This window comes from Amaranthus tricolor, chromosome 4, assembly GCF_026212465.1.
Source record: "Amaranthus tricolor cultivar Red isolate AtriRed21 chromosome 4, ASM2621246v1, whole genome shotgun sequence".
NCBI lineage: Eukaryota > Viridiplantae > Streptophyta > Magnoliopsida > Caryophyllales > Amaranthaceae > Amaranthus > Amaranthus tricolor.
The window spans coordinates 10,836,208-10,861,223 of NC_080050.1; the positions used below are offsets into that span (position 1 = coordinate 10,836,208).

At 35.0% G+C, this 25,016-nt stretch overlaps 3 protein-coding genes across 3 annotated transcripts; all 3 read right to left on the reverse strand.

The window, feature by feature from the left end:
- Positions 1–836: 836 nt before the first annotated feature.
- On the reverse strand, positions 837–3,530 carry LOC130810730 (uncharacterized). Its single transcript, XM_057676864.1, has 5 exons — positions 3,177–3,530; positions 2,754–3,059; positions 2,077–2,625; positions 1,862–1,968; positions 837–1,695 (listed from the first exon to the last, which is right to left on the reverse strand). The coding sequence occupies exons 1-5, from the start codon at positions 3,528–3,530 to the stop codon at positions 837–839; spliced, it is 2,175 nt and encodes a 724-aa protein (XP_057532847.1).
- A 4,092-nt stretch (positions 3,531–7,622) lies between these two features.
- On the reverse strand, positions 7,623–8,732 carry LOC130810731 (uncharacterized). Its single transcript, XM_057676865.1, has 4 exons — positions 8,686–8,732; positions 8,579–8,643; positions 8,158–8,509; positions 7,623–8,112 (listed from the first exon to the last, which is right to left on the reverse strand). The coding sequence occupies exons 1-4, from the start codon at positions 8,730–8,732 to the stop codon at positions 7,623–7,625; spliced, it is 954 nt and encodes a 317-aa protein (XP_057532848.1).
- A 4,649-nt stretch (positions 8,733–13,381) lies between these two features.
- Positions 13,382–21,002, reverse strand: LOC130810456 (UTP:RNA uridylyltransferase 1). The gene is made up of 6 exons (XM_057676528.1): positions 19,833–21,002; positions 17,884–18,252; positions 17,404–17,627; positions 16,687–16,750; positions 13,967–14,163; positions 13,382–13,818 (listed from the first exon to the last, which is right to left on the reverse strand). Exons 1-6 carry the CDS (start codon positions 20,883–20,885, stop codon positions 13,608–13,610), a joined length of 2,118 nt encoding a protein of 705 aa, XP_057532511.1. The 5' UTR covers positions 20,886–21,002; the 3' UTR covers positions 13,382–13,607.
- Between the last annotated feature and the right edge of the window lie 4,014 nt (positions 21,003–25,016).

Here is a 25,016-nt window from a genome sequence, read left to right on the forward strand (position 1 = left end):
ATTTAAGAATAATTGTAACAGTGATTTGGGTGTTGTAACTTGATCATGATGAATGAATGAATAAAGTTATTATTTTTTCCATTTAATTTCTTTGCAGGTACTGTAAATACACTTGTGTTTATGTAATGTCTGTTGTGTTTGCTGTGTTGTGCTTGCTTTCTACCTTGTTGTGTTTGCCTTCTGCCTGGAACAATAGCATACAGTGTATAAGTGTGTTGCAGCACCCAAACATAGTCATGCTGTGTGTGCTACTGCTTGGAACATTGATTTGCAGGACTATTTAAGCTTTCTTTTTCCTTGCAAACACTGATTTGCTTAGTTGCACAAACAACAACTGATTAGTTGCAAAAACATTGATTTGCACAAACTTAAAATGAATGAATGAATTCTTTTGTGTTGGTGTTGTTGGAATTCAGTTGGCTCTGTACAGCATATAGCATATAGCATGCTAAGTTGATCCTGTACACAACATACAGCATATAGCATACACAACAGATCAAACAACATATGGCTCTGTACACAACATACAGCATATACAATACAACAATGATCAAGTGCAGTACATACTCAACACTGATTCAACTGCATGCTAAGTTGATCCTGTACAACATACACTGATTCTGTACACAACTAGATACAGCAAGTTGCACAACACATGTTTGCATTCAGTAGGCATTCAGTAGGCACAACACAACTTCTCAGTGATTTGCTTACATTCTTTTCATATACTAAGTCAATGAAACAAAGTACATTCACAATTCAAATAGTGATTTGGTTACATTCTGTTCAACACAGTACAATTCAAATACTTAGTTAATTTACATTAATTCAGTACATTATATTTGACTTAGTTGATCCACTACACATGAAGTCGATGCTGCTGGTGCACTTTGCGTTTGTTGACTACTGGAGCAAGGAACATCATTTGGTGTGGACTGTTGTGTAGAAGAAGTTCCCATTTTAGGCCTTCCACCCTTTGACTTCGTCTTTGTTGGTTGTGGTTTGGCTGGATTCTTGCATCCCTTTTTGTAGTGACCTAAGTCACCACAATTACCACATCTCCGTTGCTTGAATTCTCGAACAGCACTTAAAGGCTTCTTACATCCTTTACCTTCATCAGCTTCTTTTTTTCTTTTCCTCATTTTAGGCCTTCCAGGCATCTTTCGAAATGGTGGAGGTAGAGGTTTGGCTAAAGTTGTTGTCGGCCACATTTTGTGTCCTGGCATACCATAAAACTTTGGCGCATACGTCTTTGCATACGTTTCTACATGATACGCCTCATGGACAAATTCACTGGGATCTAATTTTCTGATAATAATACAGGCCATTGCATGTTTGCAAGGGATACTAAGAAGATTCCAACTTCCACAAAGGCATGTCTTGTTGGTCAACTTTACAACGTAACATTCTTCATCATCATCCAGCTCAAACTCAGACACATCCACTGGGATTACCCTCAAACCATATATTTCCTTTGAATTTCTTTCAATCATTTTGGTGATAGCTGGCATTAAGACACCCTTAAAGTTACTCAACCCTTCTCTTTTTGAAGCACTTCTTTGCATCACATATCTCCTAATCCACTCCATAAGAGAAATTATGGGCTTCCCCCTTGCTTCTACTAAAACATTATTGAATGACTCACAATAATTATTAAATAACATCCCAGACTTACTCCTACTAGAAAAAGCATGCCTAGACCAGTGTTATGCAGGAATAGCAGCTAGATATTCATATGCCTCAACACAAATATTCTTTATTGCAATCATTTCTCTATCAAAATGAAACTGTAAAAGGTAGATTGTCCACAAATTAGTTCGACATTACATTCAAATATTTAATAGTAGAAGAGAATCCATACCTTATTGTAAGCTCTTGCTGCTTTCCAAAAGTGATGTTGGTACAACTCTCCAGGAAACTTGATCTTGAAATTAGCTCAAATATGCCTACAGTAGAACCTAATTTCAGCTTCAGGAATCACTGAGTTCAAAGCTTCAATCAAACCCTACATTGTCCACAAATTAGTATTAGGGTTATAACATTAGTTAAATTTGAAACAAGTTATTACGTTCATACCTTTTGCCTATCGCTCATGAAGGTAAAATCTTCACATCCTGCTTCTACACAGCTACTTGATGGATTAACTGACTTTAGGTCTTCTACGAGGAGATTTAGAAACCAGGTCCAACTTTCCACGTTTTCTGTTTCGACCACAGCCCATGGAACAGGGAAGATGTTATTGTTCCCATCCTTACCTACATCAGTCATCAACACCCCAGGGAAAGGTCCCTTCAAATGTGCCCCATCAACACCTATAATACGCCTACAGCCAGCAACAAAACCCTCCTTACATACTGGCAAACATATATACATCCTTTGAAACAAGGGTGGAGGTGTTTCTATTCCGATGCATTTCACAATTGCAGTGCTTCCTAGGTTAAACCTCCTTATTGCTTCCGCATAATCCCACACCCTGCTATACTCTTCACTAGCATCACCAACAATCATTTTCTTAGCAATTCTTTTTGCCATGTAACACTTAGAGTACTTCACTTCACAACCTAACTCCCTGTTTACCCGTTTCTTAAATGCCTTTAACTCCCAATTTGGATTTTCCCTCCAATACTGCAAATATTTCTCAGCTAAATACAAAGCAGTGACTTTGTTATTTTGGTGTTGGTGACCATAAGTGTGCTCGGGAAAATAAATCCTTACTTAAGTGTCTCCTCATCTTTCAACTTCACAGCATGAACCTTAAAATAACACTTCTTATCCTTCCCACAAATACAGTTCACAATTCTAGCTTTCGATTTCACGCAATCGCATCTATTGTAGCAATACACACTTATCCTACTTCTACCATTATGCAGGTAATAATAATTGTAACCACATTCAATAGCATGGTACCTTAATGCTTTTCTAAAGACATATGTAGAAGGAAACTTAAGGCCTAAAGACAAATTGATCTTACCCTTAAAATCAACCTCAGGATTGAATGTAGGATAGCTGGCTATACCTTCCTCATCAACATTCAATGCACCTAAATCATCTTCATCAGACTCTACTTCATCATCATTAAAGTATATGTCTCTATTGTTTTCCTCATCAACCTCCTTATCTACTAACAATGTAATTTCATCATCACCTATAAACACATCATCAAGACCATAAACTACATTTTCTGCAAACAAATCAGATTCATCCTCATACTCATCCTCATCACCACAACTGTAATCATCATCACTGTTATCCTCAAAATCAGCAAGTTCTTGCTGTGTGTCGCCTCTCTCAATTGGTGTAGGGTTTAGGGTAGAAATAGCAGCTGAGTTATTTGTTTTACATCTAGGGTTAGCACTTACACACTCTTTATAACCCGTATATGTGTTAGGTGGTCCCATTTTCCCAACATCAACATCTACATTTGCTCTTTCCAACTCATCCACAACCTCATGTGCCACATCAGATCTTTCGACCTCCACCTCATCTACCCTAACATTGCCCAACTCAATTGCCAACTCAGAATGCTGCATTTTCGAAGTACTTGCTTTTTTCCAGATTTTTAATTTCTTCATCTTATTCAATTATCTAAATTAGGAACCCTAATCAATTATTCACACACAACATCAATCAATTAACAAATTACAAGATAAAAACAGAAATTTTAGAAGAAAAAACCGCAACCAAAGGAAGCAGATTACTAAACCGAAATCAATTTAAAAGACAAAAAAAAAACAACTACGAAGAACAAAACCTTAATTGAGTAGTACTACGTACCTCTAAAGGTTAGATGTTTCAGCAAGAAGATGTCGCAAGGAAGAAGATGTTTCAGCAAATTCAAGAAGTTAGACCACTGATTTTTTCGAATGAAGAATGGGAAGCAAATGGCGGAAGGATTGTGAAATGAAGAAGAAGAAAAGAATTATAAGCTCACGTGACAAACACGTGATGGTCAACCGTTAATTAACACGGTCAAACCCTGCAAACCGTTAAAAGGTATTCTTTTGCAAACAAAAGTATTATATAAGGTAGTTTTTTGCAAAAATTTTTATATAAGGTAGTTTTTTGCAAAATGGGGTATATGTTAGGTAGTTTTTTATAATTTTCTCTTTAAAATATCTAGTATTTAGTTTCAATAACTAGATAAATTATCCTTCATTTTAAATATCGGATAATTGTGTTAGAACGATTTATATAAATGTTAGTTGGGAAGTTGTAAATTGTTGGCCTTTTTAGGTTTTGATGATGATTACACTGAAGTTAAACAACTGTAATTTAGAGATTGTGTATAGGTCGATATCCAGTCTTGATAAATATCATTGATAGTGCCTACGACTTGATCTACGAACTTTGTACGTATCAAATATATCCAAGGAAGTTAGATAAGGAAGATTACTTAGGATGTCAAATGTAGACATGAGGTCTACTGTTCCTAAGTTGTTAATCTGACGATACTTGTTGATGAGTGGAGACAGTGCTCTATTACCAAGGCTCAAGTCTGGAAGAATCAACGTCAGTAGAAAATTTTGTAGAAATTTTTTTTCTTATTTTTTAGTTGATATATGGGTGAAATTAATTTGTTGCATCATTAGTTTACTAAGTTAGTTGGCAAAATATTTTATAACTCCTTTTAAACATAACTGGTACTTTTTCTTAAAGGTGGAGAAAACTTCTCCTAATTTTTCTCCACATAAATAGGATTGAATTATTAGTTTAATTAAGAAAAACTAACTTGCCTTATCTAGAAAGAAAAACGTGGCTTTATTTCTTGCATATCAAGTTCCACTTACTCTTTCTTGATTTTAGGATTAAGGTTGTAGTGCGTAGTTATTTCTTTCACATAGCTACGTAAAGCTCCTATATAAAAGGAGTGATTTTTTAACCGGTTGTTTTTTGGGTGTCCATGCGTGAGATTCAAAAATTAACAAGAAATATTTTTGTTCCAAAATTGTCAATTAACTTAAAAATATTTTCTTGTGCGACTCATTAATTTTTATCCTTAGGTATTTAGCCTTTGTAAAGAGTTTTTGAGAGAATTGTTGTAACTAGACTTGGGGAAATCTAGGGGAGAAGAGAGAAGCTTCAAGTGAAGCAAGAGAAGGAGAAAGAGAAAGAGAAAGACAAATAAAAGGAGAAAGAGAAAGAGAATTTAGCCTAGTTTTGTTTATTTGTTTTATATAATTATAACTAATTGCCTAAAACAAAGTAGAGAATTTGAAATCCCGAGGGCTTGTGGTTTTTCATTCTATTTAGGCCTAGAAGGTTTCCACGTAAAAATTGTGTTGTTAGTTTCTACTTTTGTGCATTAAGTTTAAGGTTTAATTTCGCAATCTAATTCCACAAAACCAGGGCAAAAACACTTAAACTTATCAAACAAAAATTCACCCCCCTCTTGTTATCTCTAACCGTTTCTCCATAAAGTCTTTTGAACTGTGAAGGATTCTTCGATATTTTAACGGTGTATCATCATCATCATCATCATCATCCTACCCAGTGTACCCCGCTCATAGACAACTATGGACAAGGTCTGGGAGGGAAGGGCGGCGACAACTCATACCTATAAAGGATAGAGTGGGCAAAAGAGTCCCCTGACTCAAAAAAGATTAAGAGAAGTTTTTGCATGGGAAAGATAAATAAAATGCATATAGATAAAATAAATAAGTAAAAACAATTAAAAAAATAAAAATGAAAACAATAATAATAATAACAATAATAATAATAATAATAATAATAATAATAATAATAATAATAATAATAATAATAATAATAATAATAATAGAAACGAGAAAAGGCAAAAGGACAAGAACAACAATAAGTAATCTAAGAGGAAATCAGTAGTCTAAAATATAGATATGGCGCCTCCAACTACCCCTATCTCTATTCAGGTCCTCAGAGAGGTTTAACTCATGCAAGTCAACTTTTATTTGCTCATCTCAAGTTCTCTTAGGTCTTCCTTGAGTTCTCTTACCTTCTACTATAATGCTTTCTACCCTCCTCACAGGGGCATCGAAAATCTTTCTCTGCATATGTCCAAACAACCTCAATTTATTTTCACGCATTTTTCCAAAAATAGAGGCTACCCCTAGTTTGTCTCTAAACTCTTGGTTCCTAATTCGATCCATCAATGTGTGCCCTCACATCCACCTAAGTATACGGATTTCTGTGACTTCCATCTTATGTTCAAAAATCTTCATTATGGGCCAACTTTCTGTCCCATATAGCAAAGCAGGTTTGATTGCCACTTGGTAAAATTTTCCTTTTAACTTGGGAATTTTCTATCACATAGCACCGCGGTGGCTGCTCGCCACTTGAGCCAACCCGCATATATATGATGATTTACATCTCTGTCAATCTTCCCATCCCTTTGAATGATCGATCCCAAATACTTGTACTTGGTCGTATTTTTAACAACTTCTTCACCAACGGACACATTTGGTTCACCTGCTGGTGATGTCCCACTTAAGTCACAACGCAAATACTCGGTCTTCGTACGACTAACGCGCAACCGTTTACCTTCTAAAGCTTCCCTCCACTCATTCAATTTATTACTAACCTTCTCTTTAGTTTCTGCTACTAGCACGATATCGTCAGCGAATAGCATGTACCACGGTACCGTCTCCCAAATAGATTTAGAAATCTCTTCCATAATGACCGTAAAAATGAAAGGTATTAGAGCCGATCCCTTATGTAGCCTACTTTAACCGGAAAAGGCTCTGTTATCCCCACCGGTATTTGAATGTTAGTCAAAACTCTGTTATACATATCCCGTGTAGCCTCAATGTACACTGAAGAAATACCTCTAGCCTTGAGGCTATCCTAGATGACGCGTCGTGGTATGCTATCATACACTTTCTCCAAGTCGATGAACACCATATGCAGATCCTACTTTCGCTCCCTATATTTTTCCATCAGTCTCCTCAAAACATGAATTGCCTCAATGGTTGACCTTCTTAGCATAAAATTGAATTGGTTATGTCTCATCATCGTTTCTTGTCTAATTCTCCACTCTATCACTCTTTCCCATAATTTCATTGTGCGACTTAGATGTTTGATACCTTTATAGTTTCCGCATATTTGCGCATCGCCTTTGTTTTTAAATAGAGGTATTAGTGTGTTGTTCCTCCATTCTTCTGGCACCTTATGTGTCCTTAAGATAATACTAAAGAGGTTAGTCAACCAACGAATTCCCTCTTCTCCTAAACCCCTCCACAACTCGATCGAGAACTTATCTGGCCCGACTGCCTTTGTTCTCCCCATCTTTTTGAGAGCTTCTCCTACTTCCTCTGTAGTAATATCATTCGTTGAACCATATTCTAGTGGTCTTTCGACGTCAGAAGCTTTACTATCCTCCTCCTTTGGCCCCTAGACTCATTAAGTAGTTAAGAGAAACTCTGAAGCCATCTGGTTTTGATGTCTTCTTGCTTCAACTCGTCCTCCCTCATCTTTGATGTATTTCACTGCCTCTAAGTCTTGTTGCAGCCTGAACCTAGTCCTTGCCAACTTAAAAATATGCTTCTCCCCCTTTTTTGATATCAAGCTTCCGATAAAAGTCCTCATAAGCACGATTTTTTGCCTTTGTTACCGCTTTCTTTGCCGCCCCTTTGCTTCTTTGTGGCTCTCTCTCTCTATTCAATCCTATCCTCCTCCTCTGTGCATGTCATAAGTTCCTTAAATCTCTTGTTTTTGTCCTTTATCTTCTTTTCCACCTTATCGTTCCACAACCATGACTCTTTGAACACTTTTGATTTCACTGACGACAACCCCAAGGTCTCTTTTGCCACTTTTCGAATGGTTTTTGCCATATTCCACATTTCATTCGCATCCTCGGACTGACTAGGGAAGCCCAACGAACTTATCTTACATGACAAGGTTGTGACCATATCCTCTTTGAGTCTCCCCCATATGATCTTTTTCCTGAACTCGATCTTCTTCTCTACGATTTTATTCCTCATCCTAAAAACCAGTACTAAAAGCCTGTGTTGGGTGAGCATCTTTATACCCAACACCACCTTACAATCCAAGCATGAGGCCCGTTCTCCCTTGCGCACTAAGAAATAGTCAACTTGGGTTGCATGCCCGCTACTCTTATATGTAATCAAATGCTCATCTTTCTTCCTAAATATCGAGTTTTCTATAACCAATTATTTGGCTAGCGCAAACTCTAGTAAATTCTCCTTACTCTCATTTCTTGCCCCCAAACCAAACCCTCCATGTACCGAGTTATAGTTGCTTGCAACTCTGCCTATATGTCCGTTAAAGTCTCCTCCTAAGAAAACTTTCTCATCTTTCGGGATAGTTCTCATCTGGTTTCCTAGGTTATCCCAAAACTCGCGCTTCACCTGCTTGTCAAGCCCAACTTGGGGGCTATAAGCACTGACAATCGATATGACCTCTTCCCCCACTACTATCCTAACTAACATAATCCTATCATTACTCCTCCTTACTTCAAAAAATTTCTTTAGAATATCATTAGACACTGGGATGCCAACCCAGTTACTTCTGCCGTCCAAACCTACATACCACAACTTATATCCCTTTATACCTTTTGTTTTTTGCCCCTTCCACCTAGTCTCTTAAACACATGCTACATGAATCCCGTATTTAGATAGCTCATTGGCCAACTCCAATGACTTGCTTCTAGGGTACCTGTGTTCCAAGTCCCCACTCTTAGTTCTAGATCCTACTTACGTTGCCTCCCTGACCCCCTCTCCTTGAATCTGACCCCAGGAGACCATAATTGCTTTCTATCTCTATATTCAGCTACTAAGGTCCAAGGTAAAAAGGTTACAAAATTTTTTTAAAGGGAACACTAGTTAAAGCACAACAAACCAATAATACACTTAAACAAACACAATAAATAAAAATAAAAGATAAATGAGAGGAAGGAAAGGGAAAAGGGTAATTAGGAAGTTGTTAACTCTTCTTTAAAAAATCAATAAAAGGTAGGATACACCTTTGTGGGTTCTAATCTTGATCTCTTGTGTGAGACAATGTACTTGCCAAAGTGATTTAGGGAAAGTTCTTTAGTATTAATGTAACATTTAGAAAGATAAATTGTACCACTAAGTTTAATGTAATAAATGTTTCTAACCAAAAAACTATGATTTAGGAAGTATAAAAATTCATATATTAATAAGATCAAATATGAGGTAAAACCAATATATAACTACTTTTATATAGGATATATAAACAAGTTCACTTTCAAATATTATAATAAAATATTTATTCCATCAGATTTGTCCTACTTTTCGCTTTAATATGTACTCTTGTCAAATTTATCCTTTGTCATAACTCACAACTTTTCTTTATTTCACGTCCATATGCATAATTTATTGTTTGTCTGATGCATTATTTCTCCTACTTTCAAAAAATATCACTTAATTTATTTTTTTTCCACCAATCACTTTTGGGACTAAACTGGTAGGATAGAGGAAGTATATATCACATGTTTAATGAGTTACAGCTTTACAGTTATTTAGATAAATATATATAATCATATTTATCTAAATATTTAATAAAAGTAACATATTATAAAAATTATGTATTCAAAATCTAGATATTTAGTATTCTATCAACCAAGGGGCAGATGAAATAATATTTTCTTATTAAAAGGACCGATATCAGAATATAAAAATAAATATAAATTTAGCGTATCCCAACTAAAAATAATTGTAACTAAAAAGAAAATTTGAAATTTTAATCCAATTTATCAAAAAAATGAACAAAATAATACAACTTTCAACTTTATTCCAAAACTAAGCGTGAAATTCCCAAATCCGAGGTTTGGGGTTGTTCGCAGTTACTAACTGCGAACAGGTCAAAACAGGTCAAATAGCTGTTCGTAGTTAGTAATTGCGAACAGCCCTTTGATCGGTTTTGACTTGTTCGTAGTTACTAACTGCGAACAGAATGCTCCACGAATACGCAGATCAACTTTCTATTTTTTTCATTTTCCCCAATTCTCAAAACCCTACCTTATCACTCGACATTCTCCCTCTAAAACCATAGATTCAGTCCATCAATTCTTGCATTCCTCTTTCAATTTGGTACTTAAAAATAGTCTGTGATACTGTAGCTTGCTCAAAGGTAAACTTGTTTGCGTTTTTTTTAGTATATATGTAGTTTTTTAAGGTTTTAATAAAATTTGCTTATTTTTTCAAATGTAGGTTACTAGTTCTAAAATCAAGACTCTTCTTAATTATCCATAACTATTCAAGGTAATTTTTAATTGTTTTATAGCTTTATGTTGTTTTTTGAAGTATTGTTGATGATGAGCTTATTGAATTAGTTGAATTCAATGTTGATAATATTATTAGAAATGTTGATGTTGGTATTAGAAATATCATTTATGAACTTATTAATTGATTATTTATTTGGATTTTACGTGTATTATATATGTATGAACTTAGTTACATTATGGACTTTAATAATTTGTAGACCAAAAATGATTATAATCAAATGAATATAATGTACTTGTATGGGCATAAAGTTGATGATGATGTTGATTTTGTTTGTATTAATGTAGAAAATGGCATCATTTCGCGTCACTATAGTATGTTTTTGGAATGGTTCTATCCGAGAAATTAGTGACAAAGTTCATTATGTTGGGGGAAGACGTAGGTTGTTTGCACGCAACTCGAACATGGATTTGAACCGGTTTAAACGTTTTATATGTTCTAAGATTGGATTGGACTCCACTAAAAGTACCATAAATATAAGTTTCAAATATGACATGAGTGGAGAATTGCTTGCCAATCCTGTTGAGGATGATGAGGCTATAGATGCTATGTGGGAGCATTCAAAGTCCACCCAAATTCCCTCTTTGTAGTTATACGTAGAAGAAGTACCATTAGGGAATGTAGTTGCTTCTAATCCTACTCCTACCCCTATGCCTATATTAACTCCGAAAACTGTAAATCCCAAAGTTTCTTCCGCATCTTGTACTTTTTCTCAACCCCTACGAATCAAGTTCCAATTGATTCAATGGTTAACTTAGGAGAAACTGCTGAGATGGGCTTGGGATAATGGAAATGAGAGTAATGAGCTCATTGCCGCAATACACGGGCTTTGAACTTAGACATGATCCGATCAAATTCGTGGTAAAGGGGGGGCCTAAGTTTAGATACATAATAGGAATATTAACTAAAATTACTGTAAACATAGTAGTAGAGGAGATGGATCCAGCAGCTCTAGGACCCCAAGACCCTAGTGTCTTAACTATGCAGCAGGAGCACAGGAGCACTCCTCTTTGGAATGCTCAGGTTAGTTGTACAATAGTTGTGATTTGCATTTTATTAATGATAACATACAAGTAACTTATGTATAACTCTATATTCATAGGTGTCCGATACAGACACCTTAGTCACTAGGCATCTAGATTCCGTTCCATGGGTAATCGATGAAAGGGTCATCCCGTACCTGGAGCTCACGAGGTTGTATGACTTTCAGCTCGTTGCATACAACAGAGTTGACCGTGCTACTATCACAGCACTGGTCGAGAGATGGCGTCAGGAGACGCATACATTTCATCTCCCTCTAGGTGAGGCTACCATCACACTGCTTGATGTAGCCTTACTAACGCGGCTTCCCATCGAGGGACGTGCCGTTTGTACAGCCGGACGCTAGCTATCAAGCTGGCGTGACATGGTGCACCTTATATTGGGAGAGCGCCTTCCAGCAGAAGTGATCAGGGGGAGCGGTTTGCGCTGCACATGGTTGGTTCAGATCTTCTCGCATCTCCCCGAAGATGCTGATGAAGGCACCATTTCGAGGTACACTAAGGCGTACCTCTTATATTTGATAGGAGCTATATTGTTTGCCGATAAAAAAAAACAACCAAATACAGCTCCTATACTTGACTTTACTTGACAACCCATGGGAGCGCATCGCCGAGTATAGCTGGGGCTCCGCAGCCCTAGGATACCTGTACAAGAGGCTATGTGGTGCTGCCCACCAGAACGTCAAGGAGATTGCGGGACCACTAGTCATATTACAGGTAATAACAATAACATTTAATTCTGATCCGCTCTTGTTGAATTACATACTAATTACATTTTCAATGTTCAGTTGTGAGCGTGGGAGTATATCCTTATCGGCCAACCTTACAGAACCATTGGTCGTGGTGATGCTGCTCCTCCGCAACAACCCCAACCAGATGTTGCGTATGGTTCAAGGTGGAATTTTGCACGCCGGACGCGCAAGCACACTGGGACCGATCTCTGATTCTATCGAGATCAATTAGACCTGCTACGACCTAATCAGGTAAATATTTTAGTACTCATTAACATTAGTGCAATTTAATTAACACATCACTTACATATTCATAACATGTATTTTAGTTTTTGTGGGACCCGTACTCTGCGGAAGCCTACGTAGCTATACCCGAGCACTCGGGGGTTCATTTAGGTGCATGGAGGGCTTTTGTGCCACTCATATGCTTCGACATTTTCGAAGTACATCTACCAGAGCGCGTACTGCGCCAATATGGGCTGGTACAGGGCATTCTACCGCCTTGTGACACTGAACCCGAGCTGCACCTGATTTCGCGCAAAATCAGGGTACGGCAAACTGGATGGAGATCAACTGGCACCACATCGCTTGTTAGGATCGTAGACTAGAGCTGCTGGCCCAAGGTGCGCCGATCGATGTTCATGGTGTACCTACTACAGCAGACTACATGCCATGGTTCTTCTCCATCACTCGACGATGGATGACACCACGTGGCATCATCGCATCATCACATTATGCACCTGCTGCGCCTACGATGACCCAATTCGTAAGTCTTTATTTGCATTTAAATGATTAATTTGCCGATTACATAATATATATATATATATATATATATATATATATATATATATATATATATATATATATATATATATATATATATATATATATATATATATATATATGTGTTTATTTAGTTGTATATTTCAAACATTTGTATATATTTTGTTGTATATATATTGACTTGTAATTACTTATTCTAATGTCTCTAATGCAAATACAACAAATAACAACTCAATAATTAGGAAAAAATAAAAAATAAAAAGGCTATTCGCAGTTACAAACTGTGAACATGTCAAAACTGGTCAAACAGCTATTTGTAGTTACTAACTGCGAACAGCTATTTTGTCGTTTTTAACCTGTTCGCAGTTACTAATTGCTAACAGCTCCAAACCTCAGGTTTAAGAATTTCACGCTTAGTTTTAAAATAAAGTTAAAAGTTGGTTTTATTATGTCCATTTTTTTGAAAAATTGTTTTATTATGTCAAAACAATTGAATTTAGAACTTTAATAAGATTTTTACTTTCAATATTTTCAAGTCGAGTAATTTAAATTACGATCAAAATTAACGATCAACAAAACGAAGCCAAGTAAAAGGAATGAAAGCTGAACGACAAGCTTCATATTAAATATGGAGAAACCACTTATATTACAGCATATGACAATCCTTAAGAGGATGCTATGCTATGCCTTAGATACCATATTCAATACTGCTATTAGCGAAAGCCAAAAGCAAAACCACTATACAAGCTGGGTCATTTTGCGACACTTTACTTTACAAGCAACAGCACTTGTAGTCTTTATGATCAACAGAAAGGGAGTCATCTAGGAATGTATGGCTGAAAAAGTGCTACCCATGGATTGGGATCATACTGCATGATCTCAGCTGCTCGTTCAAATTCTTCTCGTAGGACTCTAATGCTGTATTTGTCCACCACTCGTCCCAGATCATGGGATGTCTCAAACGGATCCTCTATACATATCAAATGTCGATCGTTTCCAACTCTTCTTGTCCAATCTTTCTCTTGCTTGCTACCAAACCCAAATATAAATACTTCATTATTCACAGAAAGATGAAGCTATGCATTCAAGCGAAGGTGCTTTATTTGAAAACATTGCGCAGAAAAAATAAACAAAAAGATTGCAACACATTAATTACAGTGGAATAAGTTTATCTCACCTGAGGAGGCACCCGGTGCGAACTGATATGACTTGATTTGCATAATCGTGACAATAAGCCCAATAATTAAAGAATCCCCACAATAACTTGGAAATTTTTTCCTTATTTTGGAAACCAAAATCACGAAGTTTTTCAACTTCATCAAAGAAAGTGCATTCAATATTATCAACCGTCACTGAATACGTTGTGTTCATGCTCTGCAAGAGCACCCAATAATCAGAATTCAGAATTAGCGGTAAACGTTATAAGTCATCATTTATGAAAAGTCAATAATAAATATCGCATAGATCACTCAAGCAAAGAGAGCAATCCATGTTTGCAATTGACACAAAAGTAAGAATTCACTGAGTAATGAGCACTAATGACAATATATTTCCACAAGAAGTGTACTTGCGCTCAACCTAAATACTGGTTTCTCTTCTTTCAATAAGGTTACTAGCATTGTGTTTGGATAGAGAGAAATAGAGGAAATAAAGGGGAAGGATTTGGAAAGATAGAGGATTCCTTGTTTGGGTAACAAAGAGGGAGGGAAGGAATTTAGAGGAGAAGATTTTGTAGGGAAATCACTCATTCTTCTTCCTTTTTCCATCCCTTACCTTCTAAACAAACAATGAGCACTCTCCCTCCTTACCTCTTCCATTCCTTTTCCTTCCTTTCCTTCTCCTTCCATTCCTCTCTTTTCCCTTTTAATTTGCTATCCAAACATAGTGTAAGTGTAACCATTAGATACAAATTATTATTGAAAGGAGGCAGAACATATGCTCAACAGAAAATGAGCAAAGGTAAAGCAAAACAAATACTGATAACTTCAAGTTCACAACTTGTAGACCACGACCACAGCATCGATGTTCACACTAAAACAGGATTCACAGATGAATGGATTAATCATTTGCTCTATCACACAAACTTCAGCGTCTCATAATATTTATCGAAGACATATTAGAACCATAGTACTATATATATGACATAGGTGGGTTACTTGAAACCGAACTAACGTCAGTCCAAATCCGATCTGATGGATCTAGAGTCCTAAACGGGTCTTTAATAAGTCTTATTTGATTTGTCATACTTACTATTTTTTTTACATTTTCACGGTTTCATTAGTACTAAAATGGATCTATAGGTTGTATACAAGTCTAAATTGAGTTCAAATAAAAAATAAGTTTCGATCAAATTGAAATTAACTTTGGATTGCGTAATAGGTTTAGATCCAAATAAGTATGAATGTAATATAAGATCTGCTCACAACTTATACACTGGACTCTTTTGTTACTTCCTGTCCATGAAACCAGGAGTATCAAATATAATATAAAGGTATTCCAATTTTGGCAGTATTGACCATTGATTTAGCTTCTATTGTTGCTTGTTACATTTTGCTTGCTTTTCCATCACTCTTTTGGCATGTTTAAGTATCAGTTTCAGGAGTGCAGCCACAGTCTAATAGCAGAGTGCAGATTCTGTTTAGATTTTTTTAGTCTTCGCCTTGAGCTGAACAATTAATCATCTTTTAATGAGCATGAAAACTCAGAGTAGAATGAAAGAGCTCATTTAGAAATTGATTTGTATAGAACAAGACTTACATATAATTGCATGAGATGTGCATCATGGGAGGACGGAATGAAGAATTTCAAAAGAGAGAAAGTCAAAAATGATTTTGATGGAAAAAGCGAGGAAAGAAAAGTTAAACTTTAGAAGTTCATATGACAAGAGAATGTAATATGTAGAAGAGGCCAATTTCTGTGGATGATCAAGATAAATTATACTCGTATCTTCAACAAAAGATATGCAAGAAATGATGAAGAGATAAAAAGTCTAGACAAACAGTCACACTACAAAGTTGTTATGAACTAAACAATTCCAAGAAAACAGTAAATCTAGATACATGATATTAAAAGGACAAACAGAAAAAATATAATAAAAAGGATGATAAAAGGATGATTACAACCCTAAATGTAAAATAAGAGATAGATCAAGCAATTCGAGAAGTTTGAGATCTTCCAAATGATTATTAAACCCACCCACAAAGTTTTTACAATTTTCGAGATATCTTATGACTCCCTAATTTCCCCTATTTATAATAAGACCCCTCTTCATACTAACTTATTCCCCAAGTCACCACTAACATAGTACTTACCTAAATTACCCCTTTGTAAGCCTATTCTCTAAATTACTAGTTCATTACAAAAGTCTTTAAAGCCTAGGATTGGGAGCCAAAAGTCCACAAGAAAAGGCATTAGCAGCAACGTATTAAAAAAGAATGTCAGAAAATATTATAGATGAAGACACCAAAAGAATGTACACTAAAAGTTACAAAACATCACTCACATATATAAATTACAAATTAATTGAAAAGTGCTTAAGAATTCTACGAAATTTACTTGAGTAACTCCATCAAGCATTCCCCCTCTGAAACACTCACAATTGGTTTATTACAATTCTTTAATTTATTCGCCCCAACCAAGGTTGATACATGAAAGTAAAAATCTATTCGACCCATGCGAGTCCCATCCATTAAATTTCACCTCACAAACATAACAAATGGGGAGTATCGCAAATTGAGCAAGACTTGGAAGTATTAAGACTTTCTTACAATCCTTTATTAAATTAATGATTACCACATACAATAGAATTTCGAAAGTAAATCCTACTCCCAACAGCCAAATATCATGATAAGTTCGCCAAAAAGATTTGAGTGAGAAAAAAGAGTACGAAAGGTAAACCTGCAAGCATGGAAGGATGGGAGGACTACGCTGTTGTAAGAAATGAATGCACATCAGTACATACCTGCATAGCATCACAGCTCAATTAATGCAAAAAAGGAGCCTAACATTATTACATACACTAATCAAGATCTCTAAGAAAGACGAGGAAATAATGACAGAAACTGATGGTCAAGCATTACAGTTATCAAACAGAATATTCAAGATCCACACAATGATAAACAGTCCAAGACTAAATAAGAGAATACTCTCTCAAAAGGAGCAGAAACAGTGATAACAATGACATCGTGAAATGATCTTTATTAGACCCCCACCAGAAAAAAATTGAATCCCAAAATTGTAGTTCACTAGATAAGGATTACAATATATTTTTTATATGATGACCTTTAAAATGAATAAGAGAATGGGAAAATAAAAACAATATAAGTTTGTGTAATTGAGACATATACGGCTTTTCTATCATTGTTAGATGTTGAGCTGCAAATGATGATGCGAAGCATCATACGAAGTCCCTCCTTACAATAATAGATACAGATGGCCTATTTGCTTAGCAAACTACAAAACGTTAAACTATATAACAAAACTATTATAAAGAGGGTTTAAAAAAAGAATTAATGTGAAGCCCAATACAAAAGTAAAATACCATATAGAGCAATTATATTAAATCTTATATAACAAATAACAGATAAAGCTAATAAATTATGAAAATTGACTCACGAGTAGCTAGACAGTGTTCCCTGATAGGTTTCATTGACTCCTCTAGACTTCGCCCAGTGTTTCACCAAGAATGCCAACTGCCTTAGTCTCACATCAATTTCAGCATAATCACGAAGCAGCTTTGTATTTACAACAGCTAAGACGTTGTTTATGCAAATGTCACACGAGATCCCTGTCTCTGGATCCTTAAGCTTTACTATGGGAACTCTTGCACGGGTAAGTGCCTATATTAATTCAAAACCGATCAACTTAGAGCCACAAAAGCTTTTTAATTAAAATCAAAAGCAAGGAACAAGGGTAAAGTAAAATCAACAAGTATGAAGAACCATAGGAAATGTTAATGCGTATTTCCTCCTAGTATTTGTTATAATTGAGAGTTAATGGAGAGTAAAGTTATAGTTCAGCTAATTAATCTCACCAAGGCCAACAACATATAAAGCGAAATTTTAAGAAGGGATAGCTCAGATATACAAGACTTACTTGCACCTCATGAAAATTTCCTGCCTGTAAAATATCAGCAAGTTTCAGCAAAATTTCGGACTTGTCAATATCTTGATCATCAATGGCAAGGCATAAATCAATGTCACTTTTCAAAACTCCAAAAGAGTTGGCACACGATCCATACAAATACAACTTGGCACCTCGCCATTCCTTGCAAACAATAGTCTCCAACGATGTCAGCAGCTGTTTTTGCTTTGCCTTTTCCTCTTCCACTGGTATAAGGGACTCATAAATTTTAGTAAAGTGTGCATCCAATCTATCTATATCTCTTCGACATTCAATCAACCTTCTAGAATTCCTCATTCTTTGTGAAAGGATCCATTTTCCTCTAGCATCTGATCTAAAATCCTAAAAATGACAAATAAATTTAAGCAGTGGAAAGAATAAGTACTATGGATAATAAACGACTGAAAATGAAAGCGTGTTCAAATAGGATTACTTAGATCTCGACACAAAAGAAAGTATAAATAGAAGTAAATACTTTTGAGAATGTAAACCGGTACACAACATCTTCACAATAAGAAATATTTTTCCAGAATATAAATATAAATAGAACGGCCCATTTGGTTAGTGATATTAAATGGTGGTAATAGGAATGATTTCTAGTATAAAATTTTATCAAAAATGAAACTTTGATCACAAAAAAAGTTTTTTTATTTACAAATTTCCATTATCACCTAATACCATCTCTTCCAATGGTAATACATTAGAATGAATTTTATGAAAAAAATGAGTTAATTGAAGTTTGACAAGTATGACCATCAAGGTAATCAAGAGATTTTTCAATCAAAATTACACTAGTTCTTCATTCTCGTTACCACCGTTTATTACACCAACCAAATAGCCCGTAAATGTTTGAGAACGTATACAACAAGAAATTAGCATCAATACTTAACAACTGTATAGTTAACTAGTTCCCGCAGTTTAAATTGAAGGTTGTATGAATCTACAACACTAGTTTCTGTTAGCCAAATCCTACCAAATCCAAATTGAAGACAACCTAGCTCTTTTTCCACCTTAGTTCACTTGTATAAGAATTGAGTGAAAATCAAGTACAATAACTAACACGATATCCTGATCCTAAGATTGTTCTACCAAATCATAACATTCGCACCAGGACACAATGCTTATGCAATTTATAAGCCAGAGGTATATCATCATTGAATAGGTTTTTTTTGCATAGATTACTGATTATTTGTTGTTGATCTAGAAAAGCAATAGCAATCCATGGTAAGGAAAAATTGATAATAAAAAGTTAATTTTCCCAATTTTCATTACCACATACTACCACCTCTCCAAATAGTAACAATAGAATAAATTTTACGAAGAAACTAAGATGATTGAAATTGAACAAACATGACCATTAAACTTGTCAATAGATTTTCCCACCAAAATTACATAGCCATTAAATAACTCAATAATAGAAACTTTTAGCTTATGAACTTCTATTTTGAGGTCGTCTCATCATGTGACGGTCTCATACAAAACAGGCTGAAAGGTAATATGATATGCTCACATCTCACAACATGTAATCTACGCAATAATCAATGCCAATTTTTTAGTTCTACTCTAGGCCTAAAGCAAGCATTAAACATGCGTCATATAAATATGCAACTTGCATAAAATTCAATCAAAGTTCAATATTATTCTAAAGCCTTAATACCAAGGAAATGGGATCGGCCGCACAAACCAATATTTCAACTATGGTCATCCTCCACAAAGTTAATATTTAAAAGTGAAGAACTCATAATTGATCCGTTTAAGGCATGTAAATTTAAAATTTACAACATTGCTTAAACCTTAATTCATAGCATGAGGTCAGTTGCAGGAACCGTATATTAACTCTTACGATTGTTGCAAAGTTTATAAATTTAAATTAAATAAACAGCAAATATAGAAACACAAGCACATAGGAGTAAATGTTTTACTTTATCACGGAAGTTTTTCTTCTTAGCACCAACAAGATTATTGTCTTCAGACTGATTCTCTCCAAGAACAGAATCAACAAGTTGTTCACTCAGATCTTTAATATCATTCTGCTCTACCTCTTCACCAACCAACCCATTCTGCAAATTCTGAAAAGACTGTTCCACATCTGAAGTCGGAACAGAATGCAAACTACTGCCAGAAGGAAAACCAGGGCGATCAAGTTGCTTACTAAGTCCATTCCCATTATCTCTACCCAGAAATCTCCTCTCTTTTTCATAACTCTTGCTATTATTATTCCTCCTCAATTCACTAGAAGAATTACTCTTTTCCCCAGTCACATTGTTAAAATCATCAAAATCCCACCTTTGATTACCCTTTTTACTTGAAATACCCGGTGGCTGACCTGAACGCCTTTGTTCACCTGATCCAGAAACCCAATTCCCACGCGGGTCAATCTGATGATTTGGATCCATACCATTAATCCTCCTACCCGGTAAACCAAAACCCATGTCACGTTCATTCGATAAACCCAATTGTAATTCCTTCAATCTTAAACTTTCTTCTTCAAGAGGATTATTAGAAAATGATGAAGAATTACCAGCAATCAAACCCAGTGTTTGTTGTTGTTGTTGCTGCTGTTGTGGTTGACGACGTAAGTGTTCAAAATGATGATGAGGAGCAGGATAAAATGACGCCGTATGACTAGAAGAAACATTCTGCCGAGGAAACCCTTGAAAAGAAAATTTGGGGTTTTGGTTTTGAGGCGCAACAGAAAAAGGCGGCGAATGAAAATGATGTTGATTTTGAAGTTGATGTTGATGCTGATGATTGGAAGAAAAGGACAACGGAATTGTAGGTCCCACAGCGGCGACGGCGGGATCAGAAGGAAGAGTGTGAGAAGGGTTTACAATATTGTGAGGAAGGTACGGTTGTTGATGTTGATTTCGATTTTGAACAAGACGCAGAAGAAATTCTCCACCATTATTAGAGGGTTGTTGCGGCGGTTGTAGATGGAATTGGGACGATAAGGGTGTATCATCGCCGCCGTTCATGGTGGTGGTTTGCTAGGTGGAGAGATACTTTTGAGGTTTTAGGGGGATATTTGAGGAGGATTGATAAGATATAAGAGCAGTTTAATTTGGAATTTGGGAAATAAGGGTAGGTCTATTTAACATTTACTAGTCTAACACTTTTACTCCTATTTATCTTCAAACAAATAAAAAATACTCCTAGTTAATTTCGGATCTAAGATATATTCTTTTTCAACGCAGAGAAAATTTCTTTTTTTGCTTATTTGAAAATTTAAGATTAAAAATCTATCTTTACAATCTTGAATAATAACAATAATCATACTTTAGATTAATATATAAAATATAAATTTTTATACTCCCTCCCTCCGTTATTTTTTATCTTCCACTTTGGTTTTTCACACATATTAAGGAAGATAGAATCTTTGGGTTAATGATTGTATTAGAAGTATAAGGTTATAGTGGGTATTATTTTAATTAAATAGTAGTGTTAAGTAATGATTGTATTGGAAGTATGAGGTTGTAGTGTCTATTATTTTAATTAAATAGTAGTGTGAAGTAATAATTGTATTGAAAGTATGAGAGAAAAAATTATTATAAATAAAAGAAAAGGGGTACATTAAAAGAAATGGGGGGTTTTAAGGGGTAAAAGTGGGATAAAAAATTTCTAAAAATAGAAAGTATTCTAAAATGGAAGAACTTTTGAAACTACCCGTTATAGTTTTATGGAAAATAAAAAAAGAACGGAGGGAGTATTATTTAATCATTTAATGGAGGGTCATAAGATTCGATATCAACAAAGAAAGTAACCTTAAGTAATTTAGATAAATAAATAATATAATAGCGAGATCTTATATGGTAATTAAAAAGTGAGATTTTTATAATTTGGTAGGATAAATGAGAGATTTTTCTTAAGTTTTATTTTCCTATTTTTGGCAAATAAAAGGAAAATCTCCTTGCTATTTACTCCTATTTCTTTATTTGTAGTATTTTTTTTCATATTTAACTTATTAGTTTCTCCCATTTGCATTCCTTTTCAACCAAATCTCATTTAGTTTTTTTTAGGAGTAGCAAATATGAAAACATGTTCATCATCCTTTCACTTTCTTTCTTTTCAATATGGATTCCTAGTACCAAACAAACTATGATGTGAAATATAGAGTATTGGATTATGTTTTGCAATTTTTATAAAACAATCATTTGAAAGTTTGATTCTTATTATGTTCACTCTTCTTAGTAAAAGTATAGGTATATTTAGTGCAACTCTAATTATTATAATTTAATTCAATATATCACAATTACTCTTGTATTTTACTATTGATTTGATCCTTCATTTAGTTTAGTTTCATTATAACTGATTTTTAGATAAGGTATTCATATACTTAACTATTAAAGCATAGATTTTTATTTAGATCCTTCTCTAGATCTACTAACTAATCTCAAATGACAAGCAAAGAACTTGATATAAATCCAACCATGACATTGAAGGTTCTTCTAAGTTGGTTAATGCAAAAATGTGCTATTGATAAGTGCTAAAAGTTTTATTATTTTTATTCTTTTTTAAATTTTACTATGTTTATTAGATAGTATATAATATTTAGTATATATTTAATTTATGAGTTGAAATCTACACTTATATATATTTGTATTAATATTTTGCAGGATTTTTGATAAATATTAAAGTTGTATGATATAAGAAAAATTGAAGCTAATTGGAAGAAACGTAATTCGCGAATTACTTGAAATTTAGTTTAAATTCTACAATTTTTGTGTTCAGTGCAAATGCTAAATCAGCTTGTAACAATAACAAAATAGATGTATAACTCGGCTGTAATAAAGGCAATACAACTCGACTTGATTAGTTGTAATAAATATAAAGAAGCGAATTTCAACTAAACTTCTTTTGCTAAGTGGTGAAAGCTTCCCCTATTTCTAGAGGTCATGTTCAATTCTCCACCATAAAATTTGGCCACTTGGATGATCGAATAAGAGAAGTTTAGTTAGAATTGAGTTTTATATTTTTGTTTTTTTCTTATTCTTACCTCTATAAATAGATGGAATGTTATGTAATATATTCATATCATCAAACTAACTAGAGAAAAAGAGAGATTGAAAAATATTTTCAAGGCTCTTAATTTGTATCAAAGTGTAGGTTTTGAAAATGGTGAAAAAAAATGTGTTTTTGGAACATTTTTGGCTTTGAAATTAGGTTAAAAATACTTATACTATGTTATAAATTATGGAAGTTGGTAACCGGGGGTTTTGACGCCTTCTGGACGCAACGGTGAAGTTGGATTTTCAGTTTGACAGTTTTAAGTTGTGTTTCTGGACAGATTATGTATGTTGTCCTGTTTTGTGCATTTACCATGTTATAGTATGTGATGGTTGTTCATGTTGTGTGTGGTATTCTAGGTATGGGTGTAATTGTATATGTGTGTTATGGATGATTTGAGGAAAATGTGTATGTGTGCTTATTTCCCGAATACGATTGAACCTTGTAGGAAGTCGATTCGTGACCGGGAATTGATTAAGACGCTTGTGAGTTGGTTATCTTGCTTAAGGTATGTACACGCAGCGAAGTTCGCATTTAGTCCGATGTATTATATAATAATGGTATACAAAAGTAAAGTATGGATATATAGTATGAATAATGTTATCTTTTCGAATAAATAATTTTGATACATTGTTTGATAAGTAGAGGTAGTATGACCTCACTAACTTTAAAGTGGACGTAGTATGACGTCAATTGGTGGAAATGAATTACTCGCGGTATATGGGGGCATTGTGAGCCACCGCGGGGGTATGCATACTTAACCATAGGCACCGAAGTAAGGCGAGTGTCTATGGTAGAGACTTGCTTAGGGGTTAGCTCCCCCTAATGTAATGTCTTACTTATGGAGATTGGAGTTGTACCGGCAGTATGGCTGACTAATCTTTATATGAAAATAACTATTCTTTATTAGCATGGTCGAAGCGTATCTTTTCTGCGAATTGACAGCTATTAAATTAAATCTTTCTCTTGTTGTATTATTTATTTTGTATACGACGTTTGCTGACGTGTACTTTTGGTCTTAACGACCCTGCAATGATGTTGTTTCCTATCTGGGCAATGACTAGCCGTAAGTTAAGTTGCAGGTCTGGGGAGTGAGGATTGACCCTTGGAGAAATAAATCATTAGGATATAGAAGTCTTGATAAGAACTTCTAATTAAGTTTAAAGAACATTTGGTTTTATGAGGCGATTTTCGTTCTCAAGTTGTAATAAGTAGATTTAACTTTTCGTTCTTATCCGCTGCTAAGAATTTCTTATATCTAGTAGTTCATAATAACACTAATAGAACTCGATCCGCAAGTTTTCCTTAGATTTCAAATCCGTTTTAACTGTCTTCTAACATCCCGGTTTGACTCGGATAATATTTATCTCGTTTTTAAAAGGTCATCTTCTCTTTTCGTACGACCTGAGTTATTCCGAGATGTTACAACTGGTATCAGAGCGGGAGTTTTATTTAGTGTTATTTATCTATATCGATAGGCTAACGTAAAAGAAAACAAAAAATTGACGAGAGTAAAAGGGGTAGACATTAAGGGGATATGATGTGTTATGCTTGGTGTCTTTAAGCATGATGTCATGGATAATCTTGATGTGTGCATGATAGAATTTCTGTGTTTATATCTCTGATACTCTGATTTATCTATCCTTGTCTTATCTCAGAAATTAATTGTCTCGTTTTCCCTCTTTATGAGTCAGGAAGTTTGATTATTACTTTTCTTTCATGGATAAAGGAAAAAGACCGGCCGAGGAAGGAATTAATACCCGAGAGGAACCCTGGAGAGCTTTAGTTAATGCCCCAGTCTGGGCAGAAATAGAGGCTCTGGGAATTTGGGACAGAAAAGAGAGGGAAAGCGATTTGGATTACACCCGACGAATGGAAATGATTTACAAGAGATCCAAACAAGTGTATGAAAGGATAATGGACGAAGAAATGATTGAATTGAAAGAGAGGAGTGAACAGTTTCACCTAGATCTTGACAGAAGGGTAAGAGCAGTGGAAATTGTGGGTCAGGACGGATTTGACGTTCCAGAGTCTAGTGGGGCAAGGACAAATATTATTGAGGAGGTTGTTCCTGTAGTAAACCCAAACTCAGTGTTACTAAT